General features: G+C 36.9%; 3 protein-coding genes across 4 annotated transcripts; 2 read left to right on the plus strand and 1 right to left on the minus strand.

Moving 5' to 3' along the window:
• The first annotated feature begins 79 nt into the window (after positions 1-79).
• Positions 80-2,406, plus strand: LOC106382003 (dihydrolipoyllysine-residue acetyltransferase component 4 of pyruvate dehydrogenase complex, chloroplastic). Its single transcript, XM_013821953.3, has 6 exons — positions 80-1,068; positions 1,161-1,352; positions 1,456-1,543; positions 1,637-1,707; positions 1,794-1,877; positions 2,032-2,406. The coding sequence occupies exons 1-6, from the start codon at positions 178-180 to the stop codon at positions 2,134-2,136; spliced, it is 1,431 nt and encodes a 476-aa protein (XP_013677407.2). The 5' UTR covers positions 80-177; the 3' UTR covers positions 2,137-2,406.
• A 3,558-nt stretch (positions 2,407-5,964) lies between these two features.
• LOC106382002 lies at positions 5,965-7,159 on the minus strand. Its single transcript, XM_013821952.3, has one exon. It carries the CDS (start codon positions 6,727-6,729, stop codon positions 6,211-6,213), a length of 519 nt encoding a protein of 172 aa, XP_013677406.2. The 5' UTR covers positions 6,730-7,159; the 3' UTR covers positions 5,965-6,210.
• Positions 7,160-10,320: 3,161 nt separating this feature from the next.
• LOC106364734 (glutathione S-transferase T3-like) lies at positions 10,321-13,371 on the plus strand. Of its 2 annotated transcripts, none has more exons than XR_007326206.1 (6): positions 10,321-10,887; positions 10,957-11,051; positions 11,144-11,580; positions 11,992-12,842; positions 12,956-13,012; positions 13,091-13,371. XR_007326206.1 is itself a non-coding variant. In XM_013804251.3 (6 exons), exons 4-5 carry the CDS (start codon positions 11,936-11,938, stop codon positions 12,967-12,969), a joined length of 921 nt encoding a protein of 306 aa, XP_013659705.2. In that variant the 5' UTR covers positions 10,354-10,887; positions 10,957-11,051; positions 11,144-11,199; positions 11,502-11,935; the 3' UTR covers positions 12,970-13,012; positions 13,091-13,371. The 2 variants fall into 2 exon arrangements, 1 of the variants encoding a protein (XP_013659705.2); XM_013804251.3 differs by having other exon boundaries at positions 10,354-10,887; positions 11,144-11,199; positions 11,502-12,842.
• Positions 13,372-15,276: the final 1,905 nt, after the last annotated feature.

Consider the following 15,276-nt stretch of genomic DNA (forward strand, 5'->3'; position numbering starts at 1 on the left):
AAATAACCTGGTTTAATAATCCGGTTATTAAATACCAACGGGTACGACGAGGCTTGTAGTGGATACAAAATATAGGTGAAGACGCTTAACGAACTACGACCTCGTCTTCTCCGTCCACTTCACACTCTCTAAATCTCTCAGATCTTCCTTCTCTCTCGTATTCATCGAAGAGCAACAATGGCGGTCTCTTCTTCCTCGTTTCTATCGACACCTTCTCTCTCCAACTCCAAATCCACCATTTCATTCGCCTCCTCCGTCTCCCCAGCCCCCATCCCCTCCCTCCGCCGCGTCGTTTTCCGCTCTCAGCGCAGAGTAATGACGGTCCGATCCAAGATTAGAGAAATCTTCATGCCGGCGCTCTCCTCCACCATGACGGAAGGGAAGATCGTATCCTGGCTCAAGACCGAAGGCGAGAAGCTCGCGAAGGGACAGAGCGTAGTCGTCGTGGAGTCCGATAAGGCCGATATGGATGTAGAAACCTTCTACGACGGTTACCTCGCCGCAATCGTCGTCGGAGAAGGAGAGACGGCTCCGGTAGGCGCTGCTATTGGATTGCTTGCGGAGACTGAGGCTGAAATCGAAGAAGCTAAGAACAAAGCCGCCTCGAAATCCTCCGCCGCCGTTGCTCCATCTCCTCCTCCTCCGGCTACTTCATCTCCCGCGCCGGCGATCGCTCAGCCTGCTCCGGTGGCGGCTGTGTCAGATGGTCCGAGGAAGACCGTGGCGACGCCTTACGCTAAGAAGCTCGCGAAGCAGCATAAAGTGGATATCGGATCCATAGCAGGAACTGGACCGTTCGGTAGGATCACGGCTTCTGACGTGGAGGCGGCGGCTGGAATCGCTCCCTCCGTGGCACCACCGCCTCCTCCTCCTCCTGCTGCTTCTGCTGCTGCGACGGCGAAAGCTACCGCAACTAGCTCGCCTCCTCTGTTGCCTGACTCCAGCGTTGTTCCCTTCACTGCAATGCAATCTGCAGTTTCCAAAAACATGATCGAGAGCCTCTCCGTTCCAACATTCCGTGTTGGTTATCCTGTGAACACTGATGCTCTTGATGCGCTCTACGAGAAGGTAATGAAACAATGTATCCATCTTTATCTATATACATTGTTCTCAAGTCGTATCAGCATATTCTAATCACTGAGCTGTTTTTTTGTTAACAGGTGAAGCCGAAGGGTGTAACAATGACTGCGTTATTGGCCAAAGCTGCAGGAATGGCTCTTGCTCAGCATCCTGTGGTGAACGCTAGCTGCAAAGATGGGAAGAGTTTTACTTACAATAGTAACATTAACATCGCCGTTGCTGTTGCCATCAATGGCGGGTTGATTACTCCTGTTCTGCAAGATGCTGATAAGGTAATCAATGTAGAGAAGTAGCTAGTCTGTGGTTGAGTTGACCACGTACTTATAGTCTTAGCTTACTGATTGTGTGAGTCATGTCATGGTGGTTGTTTTTTAGTTGGATTTATACTTGTTATCCCAAAAATGGAAAGAGCTGGTTGGGAAAGCTAGAAGCAAGCAATTGCAACCTCATGAATACAACTCTGGTACTCTTCTTTGATCATAGTTTTTCATGACAAGTGTGTTTAAGAAGGATTGTGCTGAGTTAAGGATGCATGTGTGTGTGTGTTTAATTGCAGGAACTTTTACTTTATCCAATCTCGGTATGTTTGGAGTGGATAGATTTGATGCTATTCTTCCTCCAGGACAGGTATGCGAAATTTCCATGTCTCATCAAGATAATTGATTACACTCAAATTTACTTTTAAAACTTTTTTATAACTCAAATATCTCCAGGGTGCTATTATGGCCGTTGGAGCGTCAAAACCAACTGTAGTTGCTGATAAAGATGGTTTCTTCAGTGTGAAAAACAAAATGATGGTAAGCAAGCCTGAATTTGACTTCATATGGTAACAAAAATAGTTGGATTCTATTTTGAAACTTGTTAATAAGAATATGCCTCATGGGTTTGGTGAATAGCTTTTAATAAAACTGTAGGATTTTGTTGACAATGGCATTGGTTGTGTTTTGGCAGGTGAATGTTACAGCAGATCATCGCATTGTGTATGGAGCTGACTTGGCTGCTTTCCTTCAGACCTTTGCAAAGATTGTTGAGAATCCAGATAGCTTGACCTTGTAGACATCACCATAGTCGTGAACCAACAAACGAACACGAGGGGAACAGTTCCAAACTTCCTGATTTACCTTTTCCTCGGGTAAAAGAAATGTTTAGTCTTTAATTGTTACACTGGTCTTGTTCTTTCTTTTTGCAGATTTGATTCACTTGTGTTGTTGTGCTTGTATTTTTGGACTTTTGTTGTGTCTTGTTTCCCGGAAATTCTGATTTTGGATTTCACACAAATAATTTCTGTTTGAAATGGTAACCCAGAATCGGCCCATTTTTATATCATCTCTGTGGGGCTTTTGGTCGAATTTTGAAGCCTTTAAAACTTATACCCAAGTTAATCCTGAAGTTATAGACCAACTCTCAAAACCTGTGGTCATAAGCATGTGTGGTCAGACTTGAGGGCAATGGTTCTAGAATCCCAACCCGCCCAAAACAGTATAACTATTATTATCTGTTGTCACTACTTGTGCTTAGTTTCGCATATTACATATTGTTAAAAAGAAAAATTGTGAACTTTTTATTAGATTCTGATATGAAAATTTGAACATTGTCACACAGATAAACATTGAGATGTTTTGAGATTGTGCAAAGTCCGGGACAAGATGTGCAAGCTTAGGGCGTGATCTGAACATGTTAAAGAGGCTTTGTGCAATCTTAGGGTGTTGGGAGAAGGCCCTGGTCGTTTGGAATCAAGAAGGCATCAAGAAGATGCTTTGTGGAGGCAAACAACCAATGGGAGCTTCCTTGTGTGTGATTGGCTAGTTCTGGTCTTGGACAGGCTGTCACTTGCTGTAAAGACAAGGGAGCCACGGCCATGAACCTGGACAGAAGCATGGGCAGATTAGGAGGAGCCTAAAGAGAGCCAATCACAAGCAAGGAGCCAGCTTGCCTTGGTTTGAATTAAAGTGAACAGCCAACCTTATCCTCCCAACACTTCAGATATTACAAGAAGACCATCTCATCTACACCATTCAATCTCTCAAGTTAATATTATCCATTAGATTTAGGTTTCAGATTGTGTAAACCTATTGAGCTTATAAATAAGCATGTAAATGGCGATTTGGAGCCTTAAGGGAGAAAGGGGGATTTCCCCTCTCCACTTCATGAATGAAATGTGTTCTTGAATCAGATTCCCTTTAATCTCTCCCTTTCTTAGTCTTTAACCTCTTAATCTCTCAAAGTCTCTTGTTTCTGATTTAAGTAAACACATAAACACTCTTATAAAACTTTCTCTCTAAAATCACCTAAAACAAACTCTAATCTTCTCATCTTTCTCCATTGGAGCTTATACACACACACAACCTGAGATCTCTAAAAATCTCACATGGTATCAGAGCCAGGTTCATGTGAACTTGGTTCTTTCTTCCGCTGAAGCTCCAAGCTCTCCCCCATGTCGTTTGAAGCAAAGAAGAAGCTCCATGGTCATCCGGCTGTTCAACACCTCAAGAGGAAGGCGTGTTCATCCTGAACGTCCAGAAGCTGTCTTTTGCTGATCTACACAATCCCATGTCGCCCTTGAAGAAAGAAGGTCCAAGGAAACAAAGGCAATGGAGCGGATTAGCTACCCTCTCTAACAAAGCCAGTTCTGGGTCCTTGCTATTCAATGTCCAAGAAGATGTTTCTCAAGAAGAAAGCTTGCTCCTTGTACTGGTGTGGCGAGTTCAACATGGAGAAAGGTGGGATCTTTGACATGGTGGGTTCAAAGGAAAGGTCCATGGAAGATGGAGGAGTTGGGGTGCACACTAACGACTCAGAATCTGTCCAATGGAATCAAAGATCTATACAAAGGTCCTTGGCTGTAAGAAAGTTCTTTCTTTTGTATAAAGCTTGAGTGTATTGACAGGTTGTGTTGTGATGTGATTAAATGAACCTGAGGATATGTTTAAGATTGCTAAATGAAATGAAATTATTTAGAATCTGTCCCAGAATGCTTAAGAGTTGTGTTTGGTGATTGAGAGTTGTAAAGCTTGCCTCGGTTCTATAATGATTGTATAGGATGCTAGATGTGTCTGATCCTGTTAGCTTTCATTGATTGAAACCGAATTTTAAAGTGAAGCTTAGAGTGTAGTTGCTGCCTTAGGTTGATGCACTTGGATTCAAGTCTAAGATGCAGTTAAGGCAGAAGTTAAAATTGCCTAAGTAACTTGTATTGAATCTGTTTAGATCTTGCATATGCTTAGAGAGATTGCTTGCAAAGATTAGAACTTGAATGTGTCTTGTATAATCTGTTGCAATGCTTCTGATATTGGTGATCAACCTTGATGATGTGTCAAGGATTGATATCAATACCTTTGTGTCTTATCTTTGCTGGAGTTTGAGTGATGTTTCAGGTTCACAAGAAGTGTTCTTTGCTCACTATCCATCCAAGTAGAAGAGGAAGACTTTGCCCATTGTTGAAGCAATGGAGAGTGGCTTGTGTGTATGGCCGGTTGAGAAGCGCAGCTAGTGATAGTGATGCGCTCCTGGTTCATGGAGACACACAAGGAAAGGTCATCACCTAAGTCTTTAGGAGACCGGTGACCTGAAGGCATTGGAGCTGAAGGAAATGGCAGATCGGTTGACGTAAGCGCAGCTGTAGGAAGTGATGCGCTTCCGGTTTGGAGTCTCATTGAGGCTCACTTCAAGCTTGAACCTAGACTCAGTCAAGCTTGAGGTGGGGATTCAAGTGAGCTACCAGAAGATCCCCGAAGCTCAGTGACATGTTTCCTCCTTACCATTGCAAGCTTCCGAAGAAGGAGCCAACCCGGGTTTAGGCAGTGGCGTGTCTACTCAAGAGATTGTTCAGAGCAGTCTTGGCTGTGTATGAAGAAGGTTACTCTATCAATGCGGCCTCTAGTGTGAGGTGGTTGAAGAGGGAACTGAGGTATATACCAGCAGTCCATCAAGGGTGGCATGTTATGAAGAGAGGTTGCAATGGTTTGTTCAGTCCAGATCATGAAGCCTTCTTGTTGTCCAAGCTTGATCCCTGCAAGAGGTCTCAAGCTTGAGGGGGAGTGTTGAAGTGGCTTCAGTGATCAGATAGAGGTTCAGCAGTGAGGGACTCAAGTGGCTAGTGAAGAGCAGCCACTGCTCACCATTTAAACAAGGGAGTAAACTTGATCTTATACTTTACATACTTTCATGATAGGTTTATCTCTTGAGGACTGATACACTTGTGAAATGATGTATCAGGTACTTGTATCTATCAAGGAAGATCTGGTGTGTCCAAACACTTCAACCTAACAAGAAGTTAGGTGAAGGGGGGAGAGACCAAGATCTGTTCTAAAGAAGAGTGCAAGACATGGTGGTGATGTCAATGAAGAGAAGAACGAGTGTGCATCACAGTTAGGCCATGATCCAGAGTCTTTGTGTCCCTTACATTGTTTGTAAGGCACAAAGACTCACTGGCCAATCCCTAGGCTTTGGAGGCTTTACTTTTTTTCCCTCGTCAAAATTTTGTTCCAAAGGGTTTTCCTTGATGAGGTTTTTAATGAGAAAGTTCTTCAAAGTTCCAAGTTTGACTTAGGATTAACTAAAGTCAAACTTAAGGAGGAATGTTAACTTGAAGAAATGAATGGAGGAGTTAAAGGTGTTGAATTGAGATGGATCTTGTGCAAAGATAGAGCAAGAGATTCAGAGATTGCCTATCAAGAGTTATCAAGTGTCTTAAGATGTCCAGAAGAGTTTTTATAGATGTTCTAAGCAAGGGCAAAGTCTAGAAGAGACTTAGAAGAGTCTTAAAGAGCAAATGGGCGAGTGTGCAAAAATAGGGTGAAGCCGTACGGCCATGTACGGAACGGTAGGACCCGAGAGATCACAACTCGCCCATTTACACAGATTCTAATATCTGGGATTAAACTCTTGATAATAGTTTAGCTTTAACATTAACAAAAGCTAACACACAGGATGAAGATGATTCAAGATCAACAGAACAGATCCTGGAAAAAGAGGACGGGTATGAACTACCAGTCTAAGTCATTAACCCACACTAAGCCTTTGATTTCTCTAATCCTAAAATCTTACAATAATATAGAGATCTTATATCACTAAGCGAGTTTAAACGCCACCGTTTCAGCTCCCGCTTTTAAAAAAAACTCCGGAACATTGTTACTCCGCCGGTAGAGTTTCCGGCCGCCATGAAAACAGGTCACCGGAATCTAAAGAAACATCGGAATATTCGAACAGCCCATCATCCAGCTCGAAAGATCCAAAACCCGTAACAGGCTCCTCAATTCCACGTAACTCGCCGACTCCTGATGAATCCGACGACGCTCGTACTAACTCCGTCTCCTTTGTTTCCCCAGACGACGGAGGAAGAAGCGTTGACGGTTGCGGTGGAGGCAAACCCAGCTCGTCGTCGGAAGCTTCGAAAAGATATCCGAGATCCGGCTGAGTCTCGCCGGATTGTTGCGCCGTCGTGTTCGTCAACTCGTCTTCGAAGCTCTTCATCAACGAGTCGAGATCTTGAGTGGCTGGGTCATGACCCGAGTCATCAAACAAATCGTCTCTCAGCCGCTTTACGTCGGGCGAGTTGATAACTAACTCATCCAACTCGTCTCTGACTCGCTTCTTACCAACCGAGTCACGCCGAGTTAGCCTCTCCTCATCAGTTGGAAAACCGTCCATTACTTAACCGGTTATGGTTAATTACTCGGTTTAGATGGTACGTTGATTAAATAATCAGTGGCAGTTTCGAAATTAGCGTGGGAGTATCGGTGCAGAAAAGGAAGAAGGGAACCACGAGATTTTATAGTGGAGACAAGAGAGGAAGATATGAGAAGAGATTAAAAGTCGGTAAACAGCGAAGCGCGTGATTTTAGTCGCAGACAGTGACGCGTGGAATAGCGAATCGTTTGGGCATCACGGATCTCTCCCTTTTCTTTTCTTTTCTTTTCTTTTTTGCTATTTGTTATTTTTGGACTTTTCTGTTTTTTTTTGGTAATTTTGATTTTAATTTTCAGCTGTCGCTTTCTTATTTTTGAAGATTATTATTAACTGGTTTGAATTCGGGATTTCAAGTCCGGTACGTTACAGAATACACATGCTGGGTCAATTAAATAATTACTATTTTTAGTACCTTTTCAGTATAGTCTACAAACATTTTTAATATACGCTGCATTTCGATCCGTGCAACCGCCCAGGTTTTTGTTTTTATTTATTTTTATATAAATATTTTATTTTCAATTCTAAATTGGTATATATTATAATATATATGTGTCTATCAATTTTTAAAACATAATAAGTTTATTGTATATTTTTTCATTGAATATATTATTTCAAACTTTCACGTGTATTTGTATTTTTTTCTATATATATTTTTGGATTATTATTTCATTATTAAAATCTTAACAATATTTATAAAGATTAGTAAAATATTGTTTTATTGTCATGTTCAAATATATTGTAACATTTCACAAATTTATAAAGTTTTTTAAAAATTAAAATTTTCGCTTCATAGATTTATATTATCGAGTAAATAATAAACATTTAGTTTTTGTTTAATTTTTAAAATAACCTATATAGTTTAAAATTTGTTTTCATTGGTTTAGGATAGTAAAGATTAATTATTGTTAGATAATATAATTTTTGTTATTTAAAAAAAAAATTAGAATTTTAAAATTTAACATCGATAAATATTTAAATATTTAGCATATAAACATATAGTATTACAACATTAAATTATATCTATTTAATTTATATTATCTATAAATTCAATGGATCATCTATTGTTTAAATCTAATTATTGATAGCCTAATAAAAAATTTTGGTATGCCCAAAATTTAAATGATAAGATTAGATATTAAATGTAACATGATTTTGTAGAAATATGTCTATTAGGTCTATTTTTTAAAAAATTACTCATGAATCGAGGTTATGACTTCTGTTTTAATATATAAAATTTTTTGAAGTGTAAAATGACTAATATGTGGTCTTGTAGAACACTCGATAACTTTAACCATTTCAATCTTTTTATTTAAACCCCACGAATATTTTGCTGAATGAGATAAATTAGTTAGTGAAATAATTTCTGATAAAAAAAATCTAAATTTTCACTTCTATTATTAAAAATCTGAATTTTCACTTATATTCTTAAATGGCTGAATCTGGATTTGGACATATGGATGGAGCATCTCTTGATCTAAAGCTCTTTTACGACATATGGATCGCTTCAAGCTCGATGGATTAAAATATATTATATTATATAATTATATTTTGGTTAGAATACAAGCATGTATGTATATGTTGATTTATAATTTAAAATTTCATTTTAACTAATGTTAATAAAAACTAAAATTAGAAAACAAATACGATCATTTATGAAATAAGATAAAATTATATGAAATATATTACCGAACTATTAAATAATATTTTGATTTTGTAATCTTTGGGACTTGATTGGTAGAGATAGTGGTTTTATTTATTTGTTACTTTAGAATATATGATGTAAGTTTTTATGTTGCAGCTCTAGATACATCAATAACTTTCAAAATACTAAATATAAAGTTTTAAAATAATTAATTTTCAAAGTCGATATATTTTAATTTTAATTATTATGTTGTAGTTTAAATAATATTATTAAAGCATAATTAGTAAATTAAAATGGTTGGTTATCAGTCAAATGTTGTCATATATTTTCAAATATTAAGATTGTTGTATCTATATTATTAAAAAAGAAGTACCCATTTGAAAATGTTCTTAGTTCATTAATTAAATTCTTTTTTTTTGCTTGTCTTTTTGAATTGCATTTATGAAATATCCTAAAACGAATAAAACTGTCTAATTTATTACTTGTCTTTTCAGTTACATTAATGAAATATGCTTAAATGAATTTAAACTTCATATTTTATTGTTTGTCTTTTTCAGTTACCTTAATGAAATATCCTTAAGTAAATTTGGACATAATGTCATTTAATCAACCAAAAAAACTCATGAGTTATTCTTACGTGCATAATTTTAATAATGGAGATTTTTAAAAACGTGCATCATTAAAATGTTACCTAAAACATGCAGCAATAATATATAACATGCATCAATAAAACTAGAATTTGACTCACACAATTGTACGGATATTATTTTCAGTTGATTAAATTTAAAAATAATTATTTATTCAAAAATTATTTAAGAATGACTATGTTTTTAAAAATTATATGGTATTATTTGCTCATAACTCATTTGTCATTTGATAAATTGTTAGAAATAAAATTTTAGCATAATATAACTCAGTCGTCATTTGCTAAATTTATGATTTTTATTTATATTTTTTATTATTTAATTTTAATATTTTCATTTTATATTTGAAAGATAAATGAATTTTCTTTCAAACAATATTTTTGTAAATGTATTTTTTAAAAAATAATCAATTTTTAAAAGGTTATTATCATTGAATATAATTATTTTTGACATAATTTGAGTTTTCGTTTACATCAAAACTTATCATATTTTAGGATAATTTTAATTTAAAATGTAATTTTCATATTTTTCAAACAAATTCTAAAAATATTTTTTAAATATTTTGTTATAATTTTTGAAAAAATATTGAGTTGTATTTCAAATAAAAAAGTAAAGATATTAAAAATATTCTAATTAAAATATAAAAAAAATTATGATTTTTGTTAACTGGGCGGATCATTATTTATATGATATCACAAACAAAAGAAAAATTTATGTTTTTACAATTATCTAATTAACTATGTATACTCATTTTTTTATATTTTTTAATATGATATCACACATTAGTAAAAAAAATAGATAGTTTAAGATGTAAAAAAAAAAAAATTTACTTAATGAATATAATATGAATGGATTTTACAAATACATCATTTAATAGAATAAATAATTAAAAACTGAAAATTCTTATCCGCGCTGATCAGAATCTAGTTCTTATTTAAATTATATGCTTTCTATTAAGATAATGTGGCCAACCATCTGACATTTTGTAACGCACGTAAGAAATGGTCTTATCGTCTAAATTACTTTGTCTTTCCTTTGTAGGATTGGTCCCAAGCACGTTTAAGATTAAGTCGAATACTTTTACTTTGACGGTATACAGCTCCACTAAATTAACTTTACACATAGGCACAAATGACATGTCTAAGATAAACTATATGTGACGTTTCGTAAATTAATCCATTAATTTAAGATACATGTCTAAAACTAAAATTTACACAAACGTTAAATCATTTAAAATAATTTGTGGTTGACAAAAAAAAAATTAAAAATAATTTGTGATGAAAGAACTGTAGATGAAATGATCTATTGAAATCAACTTTTTTTTTTTTACTTTAGCATCGTATAACTGGAAATTGTGAAACGAATTGTTAGAGCACCATTATCCTGGTTTCTCTTAATGGGTTCTATGTTAAATGGGCTATTTATTTAAATCAAAAGAGAAACTAAATGGGTGTTACCGATCCTTAATTTGGCTATTTGGGAACCGATTTGGGAAGGGTTTGTTCCGGCACGTGTCAGCTTCTAAAAAAAAAAAGATTTATTTTGTTTTTCTTTTCTTCCTCTCTTCGCGATCTCCGTCTCTCTCTCTTCTCGATCTCCCTCTTCTCTCTTGATCTCCGACTTCTCTCTTCTCTCTTCTCTCTTCTCTCTTGATCTCCGCCGGAGAACGTGTGAAAGCTATCAGTCTGATCCGTAACAGACGAAGCCATCCTCCGCCTCAATCTCATCGCCTCCTTCTCTCTTCTCTCAGCCCAAAACTCAAGTCTTCTCCAGAATCCCTGATCTCGCTTCCTCTCTGATTGCATGCCGACAGACCACTCCATCTAAGCAAAGGTAGATTCGATTAATCATAATTTTTAAACTGTTTTTGTCTAAACGATTTAGTTACTGGGTTTTGAATAGGGGAGGTATGATGAGGATTGGATCGATCAGACCCGAGTATGAGTTCGATGATGAGGATTCGATCGATCTTGCATGTTTCCATCTCCACGAAGCTGGTAAAGTCTTCACATGTCTACTAAAACGTTGATGATCCTTCTCCGAGTATAAGATCAAATCGATAACCTTTTTCATTTTTTGTTCCTTGTAGATGTGTTTGTTCAGTGGATCCTTGCGTTCTTCTGGATCTTTAAGGCCTTTGTCCAGGTAAAGTTTCATGCTTTATTACTCTTGTATGAGGCTTAATTAAGAGCGGATTGAAGTTATTGCCTAGTTACTGATTTACTCTTGTTGGAGGTATAATTGATTGAGATGTATCTTTGTTATTGGATTAACTGACATTTGTTGAAGAAGGTATATGTGATAAGTTATAATTAGAGAGGATAACATCAAGTTAAGAGCTTTGTTTATTGAGTTGTTTTGTTACATATCTCTGTTAATTGATTTTATTTGATATGTATGTTCATTCTCTTAATTAAATCTTTTGTATGTCTTCATTGTGCTGCAAGTACTGTCTTCGTGGCTGAAGGTTCTGTAGCTATGACATTGTTTCTGTCTTCGCAACCACAACCTGAGACTATCGTAGAGGTAATTTTCCACTGAGTTAGGGTTAAATGCTTTTCTGAGATATTCATTATTGCTCTTGTCTGGAAAGTAGTTGAAACGTGTTTAAATGCTTGTCTGAGTTAGTGTTGAATCCGCTTGTGATGAAAGTAGTTGATAGAGGGTTTAATGCTTGGTTTAGTATTGTATTAGGAGTGTGAGATAGGTAATAAATATGTTAGATTTATGTCAACTCATGTAATAAACCCATTATCTTGTCCTCTATTAGATCTGATTCCATCTATCTTTCTTTTCATCTTCTCGAAAGCATCCTTCTTATCTTTCTATTTGTCTTGTAACACATTTCTTCCTTTTTCTCTCTTCTTCGAAATTTGGCTCTATGGATTCAACGAATCCATATACTGAGACCGCCAATTTTGTTGACCTTCTTACAAGTCAACAAGGTTGTGTCCCTCCTCAAGCCTTTCGTTATGATGGTTTCTCGCATGGTGGGGAGGTCGGATCATCACAAGTCCATGTCTATAGTACTCACTGTACTGACACTGCAAGCATCGGTGAAGAGACACCATCAGAGGGACGACAGAGGAAGAAATGGAGTCTCACCGAGGATGTTGTGCTTATTAGCGCATGGTTGAACACTAGCAAGGACCCTGTTGTAGGCAACGAGCAAAGAGCTGGTGCTTTCTGGAAGCGGATAGCTGCTTACTTTGCAGCTAGTCCAAAGGTGCAAGGTGGTGAAAAGCGAGAGTCAATCCAGTGCAAGCAGAGATGGCAGAAGATAAACGATCTCGTCTCCAAGTTTTCTGGATCCTATGAGGCGGCAACAAGACAGAAGACAAGTGGAATGAATGAGAATGATGTAGTTAAGCTGGCACACGAGATCTTCCACAATGATCACAAGATGAAATTCAATCTTAAACATGCGTGGGAGGAGCTACGGTTTGACCAGAAATGGTGTGAAGTAGCTAGTAGTAAGCTTGATGGAAGCAGTAAGAAGCGCAAGTGTGACGATGGGGCTCAGTCCGAAAGCTCTCACGCAACCCCCAATGATGGTGAGCAACGTCCTCCTGGTGTTAAGGCATCAAAACGAGGAAGTGGTAAGAGAACCAATGAAGACCTCAAGGATGTCTCAGAGATAAAGAGCTTATGGGCAATTAAGGAGAAAGATTTGGAAGTGAAAGAAAGATTGTCCAGGATGGGCCTGCTTGAGACTCTCATTGCCAAAAAAGAGCCTCTCTCTGACTTTGAAGAAGCTTTAAAGACGAAGCTTATTTCAGAAATGTTGGGTAAGCTTCTTAACTTCTTATTTGGCAAGTTCTGCTTCTTACTTAGTGTAGTTCTCATTGTTTTTGTTTTATGTTGGTTCTATTACTTATGTTACTCATTTGCTCTGTATCAGGCGGCTCAGTGTAGGTCTCATTGTTGCTCTATATCAGGCGGCAACACTTACCGAAGGGTGAGCACATCTCTCTCTTTTATTGTATTGTTTGTCTTGTATTGTATTGTTTTTTCTTATGGCTTATGTTCATCGCAGAGTGGAGCATTGAGGTCTTCTGGTCTTATGTGTCACGGACGTGGAAAAGCGGATGTTATTTTGTTGTTTTCTTGTGTCAAAGCTTGCTGTGTCGTTGTTGGTTTGTTGTGTCACGGAAGTAGCTACTGTTTTCTTGTTTTGTTGTGTCACGGAAGAAGCTTTGTGATATGTTTGTTGTTTTGTAGTCTCATTGTCTTTAAAATGAGATACACTCTTTGTGACTTTTGTAATGAATGTATTCAGTTCCCCTCTATCACATTTCTACTCTCAGTTTTTTAAAACTTCAGCTCGAGATAAGTCAAAAATCATATTGCCAAACGAGTGTATTGTGTATGTGAGCTGCCAAACGAGAGCTACCAATACATTGGTCTTCCTGCTTGATATTGCCAAACGAGAGCTACCAAGCTCTTTTCTTACATCAGGTAACAACATATCAACATACGGTAAGAGTGGATCCAACACATACAATATTTACGTATCAGTTACATAGCATTTTGTATGTGAGTTGTTATAAAGTATTAAAGCTTATAAAGTATTGAAGTATTAAAGAAAATGGCATTGTGTATGTGAGTTGTTATCAAACATAGCATTTTGAGATGTTATCAAACATAGTATTTTGAGGCTTGTTTAAAAATTTAGCGTGTGTCGCATATTAATATGTTATGCAATCATGCTTGGTATAATTTAAAAGTTATTTAAATGTTTATTGGTGCAGGTTAAACGTTTAGTTCGTAGGCATGACATCTTCTTCTCGTAATCATAATGATTCTGATAATTTTGATCAAGCTTTTGATCAATATTTTGATGAACGTTTTGATCAAACGATCGAGAATCTTGTCGTTGCTTCTAGTGGTCAACAAGAGGAGAGGCGGGAAAGGAAAAAACGTGTTTATATCGAAAGAAACCGTGAAGCAGGCCATATACGTTTATGGAATGATTATTTCAGTGAAACTCCAACGTATCCTGAAAATTTATTCCGACGACGATTTAGAATGAACAGGCGATTGTTCATGCACATTGTTGATCGACTCTCCAACGAAGTTCACTTCTTTCGCCAAAAGAAAGATGGTCTTGGAAGGCTTGGGCGAGGAGTACCAAAGAAGACCAACACCCGCTGATCTTCAACGTCTACGGCTTGGGCGAGGAGTACCAAAGAAGACCAACACCCGCTGATCTTCAACGTCTACTTGATATTGGTGAGCATCGTGGATTTCCCGGGATGATAGGAAGCATCGATTGTATGCATTGGGAGTGGAAGAATTGTCCCACCGCATGGAAAGGGCAATATTCTCGTGGTTCGGGTAAACCAACCATCGTTTTAGAGGCGGTTGCTTCATATGATCTCTGGATATGACATGCATTTTTTGGACCTCCAGGTACCTTAAATGATATCAATGTTCTTGATCGCTCACATGTTTTTGATGACATAATAAATGGTCAAGCTCCGCAAGTCACTTACTCCGTCAATGGAAGAGAGTATCATTTGGCTTACTATCTCGATGGTATTTACCCGAAATGGGCAACTTTTATCCAATCTAATCAAATACCACAAGGCCCGAAAGCAGTTTTATTTGCTCAACGTCAAGAAGCTGCCCGAAAAGATGTCGAGCGTGCTTTTGGAGTCTTGCAAGCTCGTTTTGCCATTGTTAAGAATCCCGCACTTTTTTGGGATAAAGTCAAAATTGGGAATATTATGAGAGCATGTATCATACTGCATAATATGATAGTAGAAGACGAACGAGATGGATACACTCAATTTAATATTTCAGAGTTCCAACAAGGAGAAGACGCCGGAAGTTCACATGTCGATCTCACGTATTCTACAGATATGCCTTCAAATATCGCCAATATGATGGGTGTTCGAACTCGAATTCGTGATAAACAAATGCATCAACGCCTCAAAGCTGATTTGGTTGAACATATATGGCGTAAATTTGGATGTGATGACGACAACAACTGAGCTCTGATGCTTCTTTCAAATAATTCTCGTTTATTTTAGTAATCTTTGTTTTTATGTTTTTATTTTAAATCCTATGTTGAAAATGTTATCTTTTAATATGTTTTATGTAATAAATAAATTTTATCTTGAAAAAAAATTTATTAATTTTTATAATTTTTAAATTTTTATAATTTTTATAATTTTTTTATAACCATTCTTATAATTTTTATAATTTTTTTATAATTTT

The sequence above is a fragment of the Brassica napus genome, chromosome C7 (assembly GCF_020379485.1).
Source record: "Brassica napus cultivar Da-Ae chromosome C7, Da-Ae, whole genome shotgun sequence".
Classification (NCBI taxonomy): domain Eukaryota; kingdom Viridiplantae; phylum Streptophyta; class Magnoliopsida; order Brassicales; family Brassicaceae; genus Brassica; species Brassica napus.